The sequence below is a fragment of the Colias croceus genome, chromosome 4, assembly GCF_905220415.1.
Source record: "Colias croceus chromosome 4, ilColCroc2.1".
Taxonomy (NCBI): Eukaryota; Metazoa; Arthropoda; class Insecta; order Lepidoptera; family Pieridae; genus Colias; species Colias croceus.
The window spans coordinates 5,984,702-6,002,453 of NC_059540.1; the positions used below are offsets into that span (position 1 = coordinate 5,984,702).

The 17,752-nt window shown below is 35.5% G+C and overlaps 1 protein-coding gene across 5 annotated transcripts in view; it reads right to left on the minus strand.

Moving 5' to 3' along the window:
• Window positions 1-518: 518 nt before the first annotated feature.
• LOC123691142 (receptor-type guanylate cyclase Gyc76C-like) overlaps window positions 519-17,752 on the minus strand; it is a 28,857-nt gene continuing 11,623 nt past the window's right edge. For 4 of the 5 annotated variants that reach the window (XM_045635387.1, XM_045635386.1, XM_045635389.1 and 1 more), the window contains exons 3-25: window positions 12,216-12,426; window positions 11,788-11,985; window positions 11,621-11,686; window positions 11,034-11,274; window positions 10,810-10,956; window positions 10,533-10,729; window positions 10,269-10,452; window positions 9,997-10,157; window positions 9,324-9,614; window positions 8,870-8,989; window positions 8,428-8,568; window positions 7,846-7,917; window positions 7,648-7,737; window positions 7,487-7,562; window positions 7,014-7,172; window positions 6,157-6,346; window positions 5,639-5,779; window positions 3,736-3,958; window positions 3,353-3,497; window positions 2,942-3,144; window positions 2,615-2,750; window positions 1,758-1,908; window positions 519-1,373 (exon numbers count right to left, since the gene is read on the minus strand). In XM_045635387.1, coding sequence (XP_045491343.1) covers window positions 863-1,373; window positions 1,758-1,908; window positions 2,615-2,750; window positions 2,942-3,144; window positions 3,353-3,497; window positions 3,736-3,958; window positions 5,639-5,779; window positions 6,157-6,346; window positions 7,014-7,172; window positions 7,487-7,562; window positions 7,648-7,737; window positions 7,846-7,917; window positions 8,428-8,568; window positions 8,870-8,989; window positions 9,324-9,614; window positions 9,997-10,157; window positions 10,269-10,452; window positions 10,533-10,729; window positions 10,810-10,956; window positions 11,034-11,274; window positions 11,621-11,686; window positions 11,788-11,985; window positions 12,216-12,398 — 4,026 coding nt within the window. In that variant the 5' untranslated portion in view covers window positions 12,399-12,426 and the 3' untranslated portion in view covers window positions 519-862. The remainder of the gene's footprint in view (window positions 1,374-1,757; window positions 1,909-2,614; window positions 2,751-2,941; window positions 3,145-3,352; window positions 3,498-3,735; window positions 3,959-5,638; window positions 5,780-6,156; window positions 6,347-7,013; window positions 7,173-7,486; window positions 7,563-7,647; window positions 7,738-7,845; window positions 7,918-8,427; window positions 8,569-8,869; window positions 8,990-9,323; window positions 9,615-9,996; window positions 10,158-10,268; window positions 10,453-10,532; window positions 10,730-10,809; window positions 10,957-11,033; window positions 11,275-11,620; window positions 11,687-11,787; window positions 11,986-12,215; window positions 12,427-17,752) is intronic. The other variant, XM_045635390.1, reaches the window with a different exon arrangement.

Genomic DNA, 17,752 nt, shown 5'->3' on the forward strand with positions numbered 1-17,752 from the left:
TTCAAATTACTGTACTGTAAGTTTAAGTTTGCGCATTTATGTGAAATACACGTTTTTACTGATTTTACTTCACTGGACACCACCTATAATCCTCATGACAACGACAATGACAATTATTATATGTAAAGTCCTTCTAACTGGACATTATGTATAGTAATAGACCTTATTAATATCGTAGTTTTGTTTGATAAAATATCTCTTTATCTAAGTGAAATTGAAATGTATAAATGTTATCCATTAAAAACTCGCTCTCATATTTCTAACTATGTTTTACCTGTGGTGTCCTAACAAGAAAATGTAAAATCTACAGAATGTAGGTTCATTTAGGCCATGTTCAATAACGGAGACGAGCGTCATAATTTTATTACTTCGTAAAAATACATGGAATTTGTATTAAAAAAGTAATCACTAATATCTTGGCTTAAAATTGGAAATTAAGACACCTGTCTCCGTGTAAAAAATGCTGTAGCAACAACCAATAGTGTAGATGTGATCTATGTCAGTATTATTAAGAGACCTTTTCAATAGAAATTATTTAATAACATTAAACTCTTATTTCACAATTCACGGTAACATCGTTTTACTTACACATATTATTTACAACAGCGTTTCATATACATATATGTCTAATATACATTTAAAGGAGCGCGTAAAATAGGAGGCGACATCGATATACAAAAACCTTACATTTAAACAATTCATAAAAATAACAGCCAAAGAGCATAATTTGACACTTAACAGTTTAAATAGGTACTCGTTTCGTTAGCGAATAGGGCCGGTCGGCTCGAGCCATCTATCCGTACGTAATAGACTCGTGAGAACAGTAGACGAAACGTAGCGTACGTCAATGAGGTTTGACGCATCAGACGGCCGACTCGCGGTCGAGCAGCGGCGGCGCGCGGCGCAGCGACGAGTTGCTGCTGCGCGTGCCGCCGCTGAAGATGCCGAGCAGCCACGAGCGGATCGCGAAGCGGGGCATCTTGCCGCGCTCGCTCTTGGCGTCCGCCACGTTCTCGAGCGAGCGCCACTTCTTGTAGTTCTCGATGTAGGCCGAGTCGGCGAGCTTGCGGCGCGGGCGCTCGATGCGGTTGGTGAGGCTCGCCTTGCGCAGCAGCGGGCGGTCCTCGTCGGCGCGCGGCTGCTCGTCGCCCGTGACGGCGGCGCCGTTGAACAGCGCGCCGCCGTAGATGGTGGCGATGGCGACGTCGGCGTCGAGCGAGCGCGTGGTGTGGTGGCGGCGCAGGCGGTCGGGCCGCGCCTCGCGCCGCACCAGCGCGTCCAGCGACCGCGCCGCGCGCAGCGCCTTCTCGCTCTCCCCGCCGCACGCGTCCGCGTCGCACGCTGTCGACGACGCGATCGAGCTCAGGGCATTTCTGGAATTATATACATTATGGATATAAAAATAATGACAACAGATTGTCGTTGCTCTACGATTCATAATCCCATAGTCATACTAAAAAAACTTCTGGATTTGGCAAAGGAAATTAATATTCCACTGATAAATTAGCCCCTAAATATAACTGTTCAAATAAAAACTATTATATAATAGAACCATTAAAACAAGGTGTGTGTGTGATCTCTCTTCTATTTTCGTATAAAGAAAACTATCAGATAAATACACGTGAGCCATCAACTCCATACCACTCAAAGAAACTTATAAAAATGTAGCATTAATCACTAGCTGCAAACTACATCCTTATATTAATACAAAAAAAAAACTCATGCATTATCAACAAAAATCAAAAGCATAAAATCACCTGTTCCGTATGGACGAGTCCCTATCGAAGCGCGCGCGGCCGGGCGGCGCGTTGGACGCGTTGGGCGCGTTGGGCGCGGTCTGCGCCGGCAGCGACGCGCCGCTGTGCAGGCGCTGCCGCACGCCGCCGCGCCCCGCCTCGTTGCGCAGCTCTGCCGCACCGCACCATGCGCGTTAGTTACACACGCACACACACACACACACACACACGTGCACACGTGTACGCACGTACGAACGCACACATACACACGTACGAATGCACATGACGTGTGCACATTCATATAATATGTGGGTGCGTATGTACCAACGTGTACTCACATATATGAAATGCACGTACGTACAAGTACCCAGGTTCGCGCGAACACGTGTACACATACAAATTGATGCACGCAAGCACGCATATTATATTTACACGTTATAAAATAATGCAAAACCTCACAAAAGATAGTGTTGATACAATTAGATAAGTGACCGTTCAATTAATAAATACATAGTTAGAAAACTAAATAAAATCATCAACAATAATTACTATACTAGTTCTCGGTTCAATGGCAATTGAGGTTTTGCTTTAGTATATTACATGTCTTTAAAAAATGCATAACATGTAACTGAAATTGGATGCATTTAAACTTATGTTTAAAAGAAACAAATGCTCACAAGAAATTAAGTAGGATTTTTTTATTTTTAAGACAAACATTTATAACGAAATCAGCAGCTTGTTTAGATTAATTCAGCAGTATTGGCAAATGAAGTAGAAAACATAGGATTAAAAATTAAAATTCGAATTTTAGAAAAAAACACAAAATATTCATTAATATATTTTCACAAATTAAATGCATAACGTAATAATGAACTTACCCGATATAGAAGGGTGTCTGGAGTCAGTCAAGCGAGGGCTTCGTCGCGGTCGACAGAACAGAGGACGCTCCTCTCCTTCCACCAATCTCTTTTGAATTGCCTTTTCAGTCGCACCCACAAGCCAATATGTTTGCAACTGTAAAGCCAAAATTATTATAAAACATTACAGTTCAGGAAAAAAATCGACCATAGAATATATATAGCATCCTTATTATATACCAGAAGATATTTGCTCGTAATTTGTATGCGCAACGGCTCGCCGTTCGACTCCATACGCTACACGGTGTATCACTTTACCAAAATAATACGAACGCAATAAGAACGTACCACGCCCTTTCCTTTGATGGGTATGGAACCACGTGGCTCCACGATGTACCCGCCCAGTTTATCGAGCGCCTGTTTGCACGACGGTGAGATGTGTATGCGCAGGGGTTCGCCGTTCGACTCCATACGTGATGCTGTGTTCACAGTATCACCGAATAAGCAGTACCGCGGCATTGTAAGTCCCACCACGCCGGCTACCACTGCGCCTGTTGTACATTTTTATTATTAAAAGCTTATTCATATTCATTATTTTTTGATTATTTTATACTAATACAACTTTCAACGAAAATATGTTATTATATAAACGCTCACCATGAAATTTGTTCTGTACTTGCATTTTCAGTTTGCATCATTATACAGATAAAAACCTCTTGGACATATTACCAATATCACAAGTTGAAACGATTTGCTTACCTGTATGTATACCTATTCGTAATTTTAGTATTTCGTTTGGTCTGTGCGATATTTTGTGACTTTTAACGGCGTTCAATAATTCCAGTGCCATAGACGCAATTTCACCAACATGTCTATCATTATTCCTTATTGGAAGACCGGATACCTAAAATGTAGAGATAATTTTTAATTATCACTAGGTCAAAACATCTTTAATTACACTTTTATAAGCCATATTGTAAAACTGAGAAGGAAAATAAGATTGTTTACTTAAAATCAACGGCAATCAAAAAGGTCATAAAATTATCATGGGTTTTTAATGAGTTTGTCTTAATTTATAAGGAAAATTATTTTTAAAAGAACTCATTGAAACAATCAAACCAGGAGTTTAAAAAAATACTTACCACCATGTAAGCATCCCCGATAGTCTCCACCTTGTACACATCATAGCCTCTAATGATCCTATCAAACACAGTGTATAAATCGTTGAGAAAGTTGACAACTTGCAGTGGGGTGCTCTCCGCTGACATCGCGGTGAAGCCCACTATGTCACTAAAGTAAATAGTCACCGAGTCGAAGGACTCTGGTTCTACACCCTCGCCGGTCGTGAGCCGCCGGGCAACTGACCTGTAACAATTTGTGACGTCAATTATATTGTGTACTCTATACTTTTTAAGATAAAACACCCTCTATGACCCATTTTCATAGAATCCTGCTCATTTTCTTCCAGTGGATTAGTGTGCCTATACTTATTTTACAAGTATAAAATAGGACAATTAATTATGGAGATGCAAAATAAATTTATTCAATGTGTCATTATTATTGGCAACGAACTTATAAAAATATTTCTAGAATTACCAAACATAACACTATCTACTTTTCTACATAGGATATAAAAAATGCCAATCTACAAATAGGCTCTATTTGCAACACTTACCATCCAAACGACGATGTACCTTTTAAATATACATTAAAAATACAAAATAAATCAATGAAAAAGAAATGATAAAATTCATGCAATAAGAAAAAATTGTGTCAATAACAAGAATCAATAGAGAGAAATTAGTTACCGTTCACTTACACTACACTAGAGTTAAGGCGACGTTATCGAAATTAAGCTGAGGAAACGCCAACACCGACCAATGTGCTCTACGCAAGACCGTCACAATCCCCAAGCAAGCTACCTCTACTGTGTTAATAAGGAAATTGAGCCAAAACATCGCTAAAATTTACCACCTACAGCACAAGTCAAACCGTATTAACTACAATCACCAGTAGAGAGTTAATTACCTCAAGACATTTTCACGACATTTCTATAATGGATCAACCCCCACATCTGGAAAAGAACACAAGTACAACAAAGTAAATACAAGAACAATTTTTTTTTTTTTTTCGTTTTCACAATCAAAACGTGTAGCATGTACCACTGCTTTACATAAAGTCCACTACTATGGAGCTTTTAATGCGAACTACAAAGGCTACAATAAATATTCCATTCGAAACATCGAATGCACCTTAATAAATTTAAAATTCTGATATTTATAGAAAGTTAAGTATGTATCTATTCATAAGTATTTTCTTATGTATGTACAATGTACATGTATTAATATGGTTTTGATGGAAATGTCAATGATTAGATCGAAAATATAGTTATACAATCGATTAATTCTTTCTATAAGGCTCATAGAATGTATATTTAATTGAAATAGACGTGAAATTTTCCCTTCTAAGAATTGGCAATAATATATTATTACAACTATGGACCAAATGTAAACCAGTGCGCACGAAAGTGCTGCCATGTGCGATGTGGCTTGTTGTATTTGCGTCTTCCGTCGACATTAATTACACCGAGTTATACAAACAAATAATAATTAGTATTTTTACAATATAGCCTTATATCTAGCAATTATTTTACGGTGTACATGCATGTTCCCACAAAAAGCTCATAAAGTGTTTGACGTTTACAAACAATGGGAATGACTTCTTACATATTCCAACATGGTAGTTTTGTAAGATATCAATCTTGGATCTCCATTTTTTTTCAATACAACATTTATTAGAAGGCATAACATTTAGTAAATAACATATAGATTTATTTAATCACAACAGGATTCTGCAAGGCATTTAGGGATCACGCCGCATCGTATTGTTAGGCGGGACACGAGGTTTCTGTTACACATATCGAACAAACATTTATTAAAGCACATAAGTGTGGTACAAGCATTTCTGGTAACATTTAATGCAGTGCTTGAAATTCTGGAAAATGTAAGAAAATTTAACATGTAAAAGATAAAGAAACAAACTTACTTTGGCAGCATTCTGTGCAGTAAATCTTCCGTCTTCTGTTTCTCTTCTATTAATAGCCTCGTTCTCTCATTGACTAGTTCTTCTAAATTATTAGCGTACTTCTCCATCATATCCATCATTTGGTCCATAATGTTTCTGGATCTATAAAACATAATTTGATAAAACTTCAACTACACTTGTTATGAAACAAAGTCCCGTGTATGACTGTGAGGACTCATGAAAGAAATGTATTTTATACTGTTGCAAATAAGTGGGTATTATTGGGCCATCTATGTATATTGTTGAGATAAATATGTCCTAATCAATAAAGTTTCTATTTTTGCCAAAGATTAACCAAATACATCAATATAATAATATTCAAGAACTTCCTGATTATCCTACACATTAAGACACTGTTTTTTTGCAATACTGTTAATATAATTACTTGCAGACAACATTAAGCCTGGAACCTGAAATCTTCCCATGCGGAAGAAGTTCACGGATTAATGAAATAATAATAATGAATAATGCACACTCACTTGCCGGACTTCATCTTCTTGAGCCTCGTGCGCAGCGTGGGGAAGTCGGGGCGCAGCGCGGGCTCCTCGTGCCAGCAGTCGCGCATGGCGGCCACCACGTACTCGTCCGCGCGGCCCTCCAGCGCCTGCGTGTCCGGCCGGAACGCCTCCTCGCCCTCCACCCGCCCGCGCTTCACGCGCTCCACTATCTCTGCAATGTTCATATTATGTTTTTATATTCTATCTTCATTCATGACGGACGATACAGACAACATGGACGCCCTAAAAAGGAAACACGTATTTGATGGTGACACCTAACGTAAAAATGCTTCTGTTTCAATCGTTTTGCACTTTTCTCTTAAGGAGGTGCTTAAATTTACGATATTAGTCCATGGTTTATAAAACGGCTTACGCGTTTGACAGTTGTAAAAATTGAGCATGACCTTTTCTTTCACACCAAACGCACTGCGACGTTGCCGTCTTGTTGTCGAGCGTTCGCCTTACCGGCGCTGCACTATTGCATCGCATGTTTTTTTTTTGTGAAAAAAAAGGATCGTCCGTGCGGTGCGAATAACCCACCGTTACTAGTAAAACATATTTTTTTGCTCTAGGTAACTCTAAAATGTTTAGTTACCTCATTTAATCGTATGCTTGTCTTATTTAGAACGGCTATTAAAAACAGTAAATATTTTTCATAAACCCAAAAAAATATTGAATAGAAAATATAATTGCAATAAAAAAGAACGATTTTATTACCTAACTGGGTAGTGTGTACGTATAATGAATGGTTACACTACAATTTCCTCACACTGCGCCCGCTCCACACTGTTTATCTTAAAACAAATACAAAAACACATAACATACAAATAAAATCTAACCTTTGGGTTCTAAAGAAGTCAGTCCGAACGGACCGCGACGGGCAATTATTTCATACAAAATAATTCCAAAGGCATAAACATCGCCTTTCTGCGTACCCCCGACTTGGGCATTTGGATAATCTAGTTCACGCAATAGTTCCGGAGACTTCCATAACAACCCTGAAAAAAAAAGTGTTGTATGACATTTTGACATGAAGATAAAAAACAATTTTCAATACTAATGAATGTTAAAGTATGCTTTGATGTTTGTCAATGAACTGATTAGCTAGATCTAGAGCTATTCCCATAGTTTTTAGCCTGAACTAATAATGGATATTTTCATACACATAGGACAAAAAAACGTAAAAATATGTATAAAAACATCAAACGTCTCTAGAAATGCAATGTCTATCGTCTACATTTGAATTTTTAAGCTTATAAATATTAATTTTACTAGATTAATTGATTACTAAATTTTCGATTTTTTTTTTTACCTCTGTAATATTGGTGTTCCCCTATGAAGTCATTTTCCGCACTATATCTCAATTCGTGTAGACCAAAATCAGTGACCTATAAGTAGAGTAAAAAATTAACAATACAATCATAAAAATAAACATTGTAATAATGTGATCTACAAGTGTTTTACTAAATATACCTGCAGCATCCATCTCGATGTTACTACACAATTCGAAGATTTGAGATTTCCATGAAAGATCAATGGTGAAGTGTGTATGAAAATCATACCCTGAAAAATTACAAATTATATTTTTATGCTATTGTGGCATGCTTATAGTAACAAATTTTATATAATTAGATACTTGCATATTGTATTCTTTCATATAACAAACCTTACCTTAATGAGATCATGCACCAATGACGATATGAACATATTATCTAACTTTATATCTTCATTTTCTATTATATCCTGAAAAAGATAATACAAATTATTTTCTGTTATCCAATTTTACGTAATTGACATTAGATTTATATATTTACATGAATAATGCCACATTAGTATGTAACAATTTGTTTTTTTGTAAAAATTTTATGCAAATGGAAGAAACTTGTTCCCACGACACAGGGAATCCTAGTGTGGGAACAAGGGTTCTTATATTGTATGTATCATATTATTTTGGATAATAAAATTATTGATTATTATTATTGATTATTGAACAAGTTATACAAATACCTCACGAGAGATGCAAGTAAGAAGTATGATTCAGATGTCTACTGTTAATATGAATCCAAGTAAATATTCAAATTTGTTATATTCAAATTTATTTTTATGAATCATTGAATAATTGCAAAGCCAGATCACATTGTTACTGAGTAATTTTATTTTATAAAGCTAGAGATTTTTTTTTTTTTTTTTTTGGTTGCTGTTTACTATTTTTACTGCTATGTATTTCATAGACATATACTCCCATCCACTTACATACAAGCTCCCCTTAGCGCAATAGTCAGTGATGAGCAACACCCGCAGAGGCTCCACGACGGCACCAATAAACGAGTTGAGGTTATCGTGCCGTAGATCGCGCAACAAACGCATCTCTTTCATCACCTCGCGAGATATATCCTGGAAATAGCCAAAATACTTATAATATCCGATTGTGAAAATAATATTACTTATTTTCAAGAGTGTATGGAAGAGAAAGGTAGTGGTGTAGGGTAGTGAAATAGTAATAAATACATTATCAATGTTTCTAACTTTGTTTCGCAAAAACAGCTACAAATAATTGGATAAACACAACTACTTCTCACTCGATTACCACACGAGTGCAGTATCGATATCAAAGTATACGTATAGAAAAATAAAATATTTACAATCATAAGGATAGATAAAAACACTAAACATAAAATTAAATAACTTTTCTTACCTTCTTCTTAGAAAACTTAAGCTCCTTTATTCTAACCACGTTGCCTTTGTACTGCGCTGTAGACGTAAATATTTGCGTACAACATTTACTCTCGCAAGATATGCCACTCGCCAGACTTAACTGAAAAATAATGTGACAATTCGTATAAAACAACCTTGGTTCAAAAATAGCTTCACAACATATTGTTTATTAATCGTTCAAACAGACCAAAATATGTTAACCTCTACTTTGAACTTAGCATGTATTGTTCTATGAAATGAAACAACACATAGCGCAATTAACTGTACCTATGGTTTATGTTTTAATTATATGTAAGTTATCCCATAATTGCATGTACATGTATATTTCTTCTGTTGTCAAATAAAGAATTTATTTATTTATTTATGTTTGTTTGTTTTAAAAAATGTATTCACTCTACAACTCTACAACATAATGTAGTATGTGCGATATTTACCTTACTGGGCGACCAAACGAAACCGCTACTTAAATACCCGTAAATTTCTTGGGGATCAATTTTCCATAACAATCCTTCTATTTCCTGTTCAATCTTCCATTTGCGATAAATGCTTATAGTGACTACAAGAGCACAGAACAGAGTAACAGCTAATGTGCCCGCAACAACTAGCGATGTGATTTGTGAATCATCTTTGGGACATTTTTCATTCAAAAACCCGCAAGACGGTTCGTCTTCAGGTTTCACGCTATCCGGCCAGTCGATTTGCAGCCGCGGATTTAATTTGTAATCCTGTATCGAAATAATTAATAATTATAACAATTGATACACAATAATTAATAGCGACAGCTCATAAACAACGCTGTATCGCGACCACACAATTGGTGCAAGCTGTGACACTGTTTTAACAGATAATTTAGTTTCATTGTAATTAATATTATAAGCTTACAATTAAATAATTTCATCCAGTTATTGTTAATATTCAATTGATTTGCCCTAAAATCGATTCTGTTATTTTACAGATGGCATTCATGACAGAAATTCATGTAGGCAATTATTTTTCAGCATAGACATAAAATAATTACCGACTTATCATTTTTAATTAAACCACCTATAGACCTACTTATTTCTAGACCAGAATAATAATAATTAAGCAAAAAAAGTAGGTACTTACCGGAAACTCTTTGGTGGACTGTTGAAAATGGCCGACAGGTACCATGCTATGGGAGCAATTGACCACATTGTCGGTCAAGTTGGTCGGCTTGAACGCTAACACGGAGAAATTACCTTCGGAATCGGCGCGCTCATCTAAACGTATTGACATACCCGATACACCTGAAATACACATGTTATGTTCAAACGAATACTATTAATTAATTTTTGATAAATATATCGAAACTAGTACATGTGCCGTAGATTACTCCATAGTTTCTTTTGAAAACTTACTTTTAAAAGGTGTAATTTGTATCATTTTAGAGACAATACGTGTCCCATTAGTGGCAATGGTCATCAGTTTCTCATAGGAGAGTGACTCATTCTTATATCTAGTCTCCTCTTCTATTACTTTATGCAGTGCTGTCGCATAGAGCTTCACAGAATCGTAGAGATACGCAGCGTATATAGACACGTACTAAAACAATGTAAACAACATTTTTAAGGAATATAAGTTTTCACTTAAATCATTATATAATTTTGTTGCTAAATAAATACCTTTAAAAATTTATTTTCAAATAAGGTCGGCAGTGGAAACTCGAATGGTTTCCTCGAATTGTACACTTGAACTCGACTAGTAAAATCTTCATAACTTCTGTCTGGCTCTGAAGATGCTACGACAAGTAAAGATTGTGCCCTTTTTCTAAACTCCGGGGTATTTGGACACGACAGTTCGCCAGCACGTTCTTCAGTTTCTGGTAATTAAAAATAATTTAATTATCATTTTGTAATATTAATAAAGTTTGCCAGTGTTAAGTATATAATCTAGACTTACTTATTAAATATTTTAATGAATCCCTGGTCGTGTAAGTCATCATGTCTACGAATATAACCATATATTCTCCGTTTACGAACAGCTGTAATGATTCCATAGCCGTCATCATGTCTATTAGGCCCGATGGCGATCCGAGGAACACGTATACTGGAAAAAAATTAAGCTTTATTATCCGACCTACACTTAATAAGCGAAAATCTGTTCATTAATAATATAAAACTTACTTCTTGTTCTATTTTTAGTATCTTGTATGAACTGATACCAGAATCCGGGAGCGCAGCAGGTCATCTTCTCTTCGCAGCACTTAAAGCCGTTGATGACTGGGCGCTGATGGTTCACGGTCATGTTGTTCTTTTTGGCGTGATTCTCCAGTGTGAGAGCTACGGTCACCCATAACTCTTCGTACACTATGGAGAACTTGTTCCACCTGTAGTACCGCAGCAACGATATAACCGACTTTGTGGCCTGCAAAATGTTGCGACTTACGTAAACGGTTGGCATCTCTGCGCTTGTCATATAAGACTATCAATGTTATTAGCACTTCACGCATCTTTTATCTCCCTGACTTCTTTTGCATAGAAAAAAAAATATACCACCTTTATAGCACTATCCTAATGGGTGAAATTAAAAATTACTTTGGAGGTACACAAAATAATGTTCGAAAAACACATTAGTACCTACCTACGTACGTAATAATTATTTATCTACTCCATTAATTTATGGACAGTGAATAAGTTACTCCATTAATTTATGGACAGTGAATAAGTTACTCCATTAATTTATGAACAGTGAATAAGTTTCTCCATCATACCTGCGCGTCGGGTGGCTCTAATCTCGCAAAATTTGGCAATGTCGAAGTTTGGTAATCGGAACATTTCTGAAAGATAAAAAAATAATGAATATAGTACACTGAACTACTTCTTTGCAAACAGGACTATCTGTAAATCTTGGAATGATTAAAACGAAAAATAGACTAACATATGAGATCATCGGCAAGTTTCTAGACTGCGCTATTATAGCTTCTGTATGGCAGCGTCCTTCGGGTCCAAAGAATGCGACGACTCCTGAACAACTCATCTCTGTTAGGACCCTCGTCGCCGTCACCGTCTCGCACCTAGTGTCGTTCCACACCATCGATAAGTGAACATCTGGCAGTAACCTCGTATCATTGTTGAGCTGAGGATAAACAATATGTTCCATTTGAGCCAAAATAAGAGTAAATAGACACATGAAATATTAACATTAAATAGAACTCTTTTATTTAGAACATAAACAATTGTCTAATTGTCTTACTTATAATACCTATAATATTAATGTGTAGACCATCAGTTTATAATTTCACTCACTACGATGGAAATAGAAATAATTTACAGATAATAATAGTGAATGTAGTGAATAGTATTTACCTCGTCGAGGGCCATAGACAGAGCCCCGGAAATGGCGAGCCCCTGTCTCGAACTGAGTTCACCCGTGATCGAAGGAAGGTAACCGATAGTGATGCTGTACTTCTTGGGAACGAGTGCATCGACCGAAGACGCGGCCAAGAGGCCCAGCGCCGCGAGTACAAGGACCCGCGCGCCGCGCCACATGCCGTCGCCTTCACCGTGGCGCTACCACCTGAATGCGTCAAATATTAGTTACAATCTGTTAGGCAGCTAAAAATTAAACTTATCAAAATTTTGTAATACTTGTTAATTTCAGATACATGATACCGACAACTATATGAAAGAATGTACAATCGATGCTCAAGTTTAGATTTTTTTTTTATTGCACATAAATAGAATATAAGATGTCATTCAACGAGTTTCGACTTCTGAGATATAACTTGTAGCGCGCAGCGCGCAGCGTTCTGGAAGAAAACTGCTCCGAACGCTTTCTAGTAATACGAGTAACGGCTGACCTGACACTTATAGCTTCATTGCTAGGTATACAATATACATACTTGTAAAAATATGAGATGACTGACTTTTATCCATAACTCATTTCCTAAATTTTACCTAAAAAGGCATTTTAAGGGTTAAGGCCGAATTATGTAGAGATAAGTAAACTTTAAAAAAAAAAAATCAAAGTATTACTTTTTAGGTGAAGTTAATGCCATAAAATATATACCTAATATCTAGTTAAATCTTAGTTAAATATTGACAAATAATTGTAAGTCGAATATAAAATAGTTAACTATATGGATATTATAAACAAAATATTTTTTATACTCAATACGCGATGTCTTTAGTGCGTCAATAATTTTGATAAGATGTGAATAAATATTATAATAAATAATATACATAATATGTAATATGTACTTATATACCCTGTACAAGAAAGCTTACTAGTCCATTGAAAAGTAACATTTGGGGTCGCACTTTTTAGAGGACGCAATTTTATTTTTTTGATGTGTAAAGGGGGTCAGTTTGAAGCTATGACCAAGTTTGTGGGGTCGCCAAACTTGTCCCACGGCCGCCATCTTGAAAATAGCGGTTGAAATGGTTTTTACGGTATATCTCTTAAACTATTTATCTGATAAAAAAAAATTGTTAGCATTATTTGTTGCAAATTAAATTCTCTACAACTTTGGTCCAGTAACTTTTTGTCGTAGAACCACACCCCGGACACTCCATACAAAATTATAGTTTTGACAGTCACACTGTAGAGACTGCAAATGTGTGTGTAAACTCTTTATGGTTGGCACATTTGTGACTAGCGTAAAAAAAAATTCGCGTTTTTCTGATGAAATACATCCGTAAACAGCACAATATCTAACCATTTTCTACGAAAAACGATAATCACAAATCCAAAATAATAAAATTGCTTTAAGTCAATTTGATTAATGTTGTCAATCTTCGTTGCGTTTCGTCTAAAGACGTCGTTGGTATCGTCCTTGCGGGGAAATGGGTACCATTGGGGTACCATAACATGTCTGATCGTGCGGGGTGAGGTAAGTGTTTAATTTTGGCGGGAGGCGGAGAGTGTCCGTTCTGTAGCGTTTAGCTACTATTATGTATTCTGTGGTAGAACTATAAATAAAAAAGTTATAAGCGAAAATGTTCAGAAATTAGAGCTGTTTATATTTTTCAATAAAACTTTTTTTTTTATCATTTTACGAAGAAATGGTATCAGACCATTTTTGTAGATTGTTTTTCGAGGAACAACTTTTATATACAACATTTTTTCATTGAGTAAAGAGCTAAGGTTTTACAGCGCTCCGAAGTAAGTACTATTTTTCAGTAGTCTTAACTATACAGTTACATAATATATATAATGTACTAGCGGTCCGCCCCGGCTTCGCCCGTGGTACATATTAACGTTTTCTCTACATAAGAACCATCCTCGTACTTCAAGGAATATAATAAAAAAAGAATTATCGAAATCGGTTCAGCCGTTCTCGAGTTATGGAATTACAACGAAAAGTGGCATTGATTTTTATATATTAGAAGAGGTACCTACTAATAATAATTGGTCATCAGTAATTGTTTTTTTTTTGTTATTATAATATTTTAATAATTAATTTTGTAATATTATTAATAATTTATTATTGACTCTTTTCCCCACCACCCAGGAGGTAGAGTCTGGAAGCGCGTTTTTTTTTACGTCGAAAAGCAGGGCTGAAATGTTCTGCAGTGTTCTTCCACTGTTCTGGAGTCTGGGAAAAGACCCAATATCCAATATATTATGTATAGATAGTATTGAAAAATAGTACTCACTTTAGAGATAGCTTCACACTGACCCCCCCTACACATCAAAAAAATAAAATTGCGTCCTCTAAAAAAACACAAGGTTAGGCTTAAAAATGTTCATGTCAAATTTCAATGGACTATACTCTTTTTGTCAGGCTAGTGATGGGAAACAGAAAATAAAGTTTTAAAATTCTTGTTACTGTGACGACTGACGAGATGGTGTTAACTTTGAAGCAATAAAGTCTTAAAATTTTTAACTTTTAGATATTATGTATTTTTTTAAATATCTTCGGAAGTACCGATACAAACATGAAAATTCTTAATTCAATATGAAAGCTGCAGTTACACTATTCAGGCGCGACATAGGCTACCTTTTTATTCCCGGTCCCGTGCGAAGCCGGGAAATTCGGCTAGTTAAAAAAAAATTGAAATAAGTAACTATACATATTTTTATAGAACGTGTAATTACGCAGCATAAATTAACGCATTGTTTGAGTTTGATAATGCTCAGTAAGCAAAATCATGTCATTAGGTATTTTAAAAGTATGCACGTTAAATAATAATTATACCTATTTGATTTCATTTAGTGAACATAAAAGTTCAAAGAATGTTGAGGTATATTTTTGTAGTTTTATGGAAGGGAAGTCTTCCTGCAGTTCGCTTTCCGCCCTCAAATGTAGGAATTACTTCCCTGCTGTCAACTAAGTAATTGGCCTCACAGCCGGCGACCGATTAAGCCAATTGACATGACGTTATTTTGGCAAGATGAGTCTTACTGCGTTTCCAGTAAATAACATTTTATAGAGTAGTAACGCAGCGGAAATGTACCTATCTATACCTATACTAATTTACTAACCCTACATTTATATGAATTTTATGTTGCGTTGACGCTGACACAAAGGGTAGTCAAAGTGTACTTGCAGAGGGGACAATCTGCCACAAGCGACAGCTACACCCATCTCGCCTTGAGATAACGTCAGAGATAACGCTCTCAAGCTATTTTTAGACATTAATAAAAAGGTAAAGATTATATTCGTAGAATCAAAAATATTTATTTTTCAGGCAACAAACCCAGTTCCGGAAAGATGATATTGAAATTCGTATAAACCGTGATTTTTTTTAAAGAATTACTTTACTTAATTGGGTCATCGAACGAATCAAAAATATTAAATTCATATGTAAAATTAATAATGTTCGTGACACACACATTTATATATATGTATTTATATATCCGTATTTAATATTTGTAACCTCGACTTTGGTTACATATTTACAAAGCTATTAATAGAACACCAAATACATAAGTAAGCTGATTCAGCGGTCACACTGCTTAGAAATAAGTATTTTATGTTAGTAGACACGCATGAACAGTGAACTACATAATTTTATAATAATAATGTTTAACTTATAATGTTTACACTTCATACGCGAACATATTTGAACATATGCACACAAACATTTGTAGTTATAAAAGTGAGGTACATGAGTAAGTGGAACACGATATTTAAAATCTACTTGGGTTCCTTGAAACTTGCACAATATTGTTTTGGTTCCAAAAATTAAATAAGATCTATCGTTTTTCAAAGGAAAAGAAAGCGACAGGATAATAAATACCGCGTTAAATATCACTGCTTATTGCTTTCTCCTGAGACGAATGGGCATGTTGGATTTTTTTTAACAAATTAAATTGTCATTGGATCCAGAACTATTAGTACCTACTAGGTAGGTACATGATAAACCTTTAAAGTTATATACAAGTATGTTATAGTCAAATCCCGAAACACAATCTCTTCGCGGAAGGACTGGTTTATTTTAGGTTTGGCAAAAGCCATCAGGCAATCCTCGAAATACATTTGAATTTCACCCTTTAACTGAAGTCGGCAGCAGGCTCGGGCGTAGGCGAACGTAGCATAGGCATCGCACGCGCATAAGACGCCTCAGCTAGACGACTGTCGAAAATTGTTTAGTAAAAGTCCGAAATAACATTTTCTGTGTCAATTGTGTTTGTTATTATTGTGGATTCAAATAAATGATCTTCCTTTCTTTCTTTCTTTCAAATATTACATTTATTTGGGCTTTGAAATAAAAGATTATGTGTACACGGGAATGAACAGGTTATGTAGGTTCCTTTTCATTCAATATAAATTTCAGCTTGATACCTCGAAGCGTTACTGAGAAAAATGATCTTGACAGACAGACGGACAGCAAAGTGAACCCTTCGTGTAGTAAGCGGTGGTTTTTTTCTTGAGAATCTCAAGTTGAGATTCGCATCCCTAAAACCGTCTTCAAAAAAAATAACTGCGTTAAAAACAACCGACTTCAAAAACGGAAAAGTAATAAATAAAAAAGATTTGATATTATTAATTACTACATATTATTTAGATGTGCTATTTACTAAAAAGGTTTGATGTCGGTGCACGGGCATAATACTAAGTGCTTAGTTTTTGGCACCGACTTCAAACCTATTTAATGAATAGCACATCTAAATAATATGTAGTAATTAATAAGAATCACGTAAATCGGTTAAGAAACCTCGGAGTAATCGGTGTACATACATACAAAAAAAAAATTATACCGGCCGAATTGATAACCTCCTCCTTTTTTTCGAAGTCGGCTATTATGTGTTTTAGGGCTGATTTTTCAATCCTTGGTTAAAACTTATTCGTTGAATAACATATTAAACTACCATTTCAAAAATGTATTCTAATTACCTGTATTTGACAGTGTACAAGTGACATTTTAATATTATCGCGTAATACTTTATTGGACGGACAAGTTTTAACCAAGGATTGAAAAATCGGCCCTAAATAAAAAATATATACTCAATACTATAAAGATAATTTTCACATTTAACTGATGGAAATCTAAATTAGGTAATAACCGTGACATATTAAATTCATTCCAAAAAGTTCAAGTCGGACCATCAAATATGATTATTTAATGGTACAGTTGATACAGATAGACATAGACGAAAATGAAAATTAACAACGATCAATCTCAATATATATCTACTGAAAATAATTACAAAAAATGTGTAAAATATGCAGCCATTATAAGGCTTACCCTACTCATCGAACCATTTGAAGTATAGATCAAATGACTCCATGATTGATTTACGTTTCATATATTTTATGTATTAACTATAAAATTTGCGCAAATTTGAGCATATTTTTTCTATAAGTATATCACTGTTCAACCAATTGTCGAAGCCTAAATTGTAATTCTCTCTTCGCACTAGTCAGAGCGAAACGCATAATTTTGTTTTTGTAAAT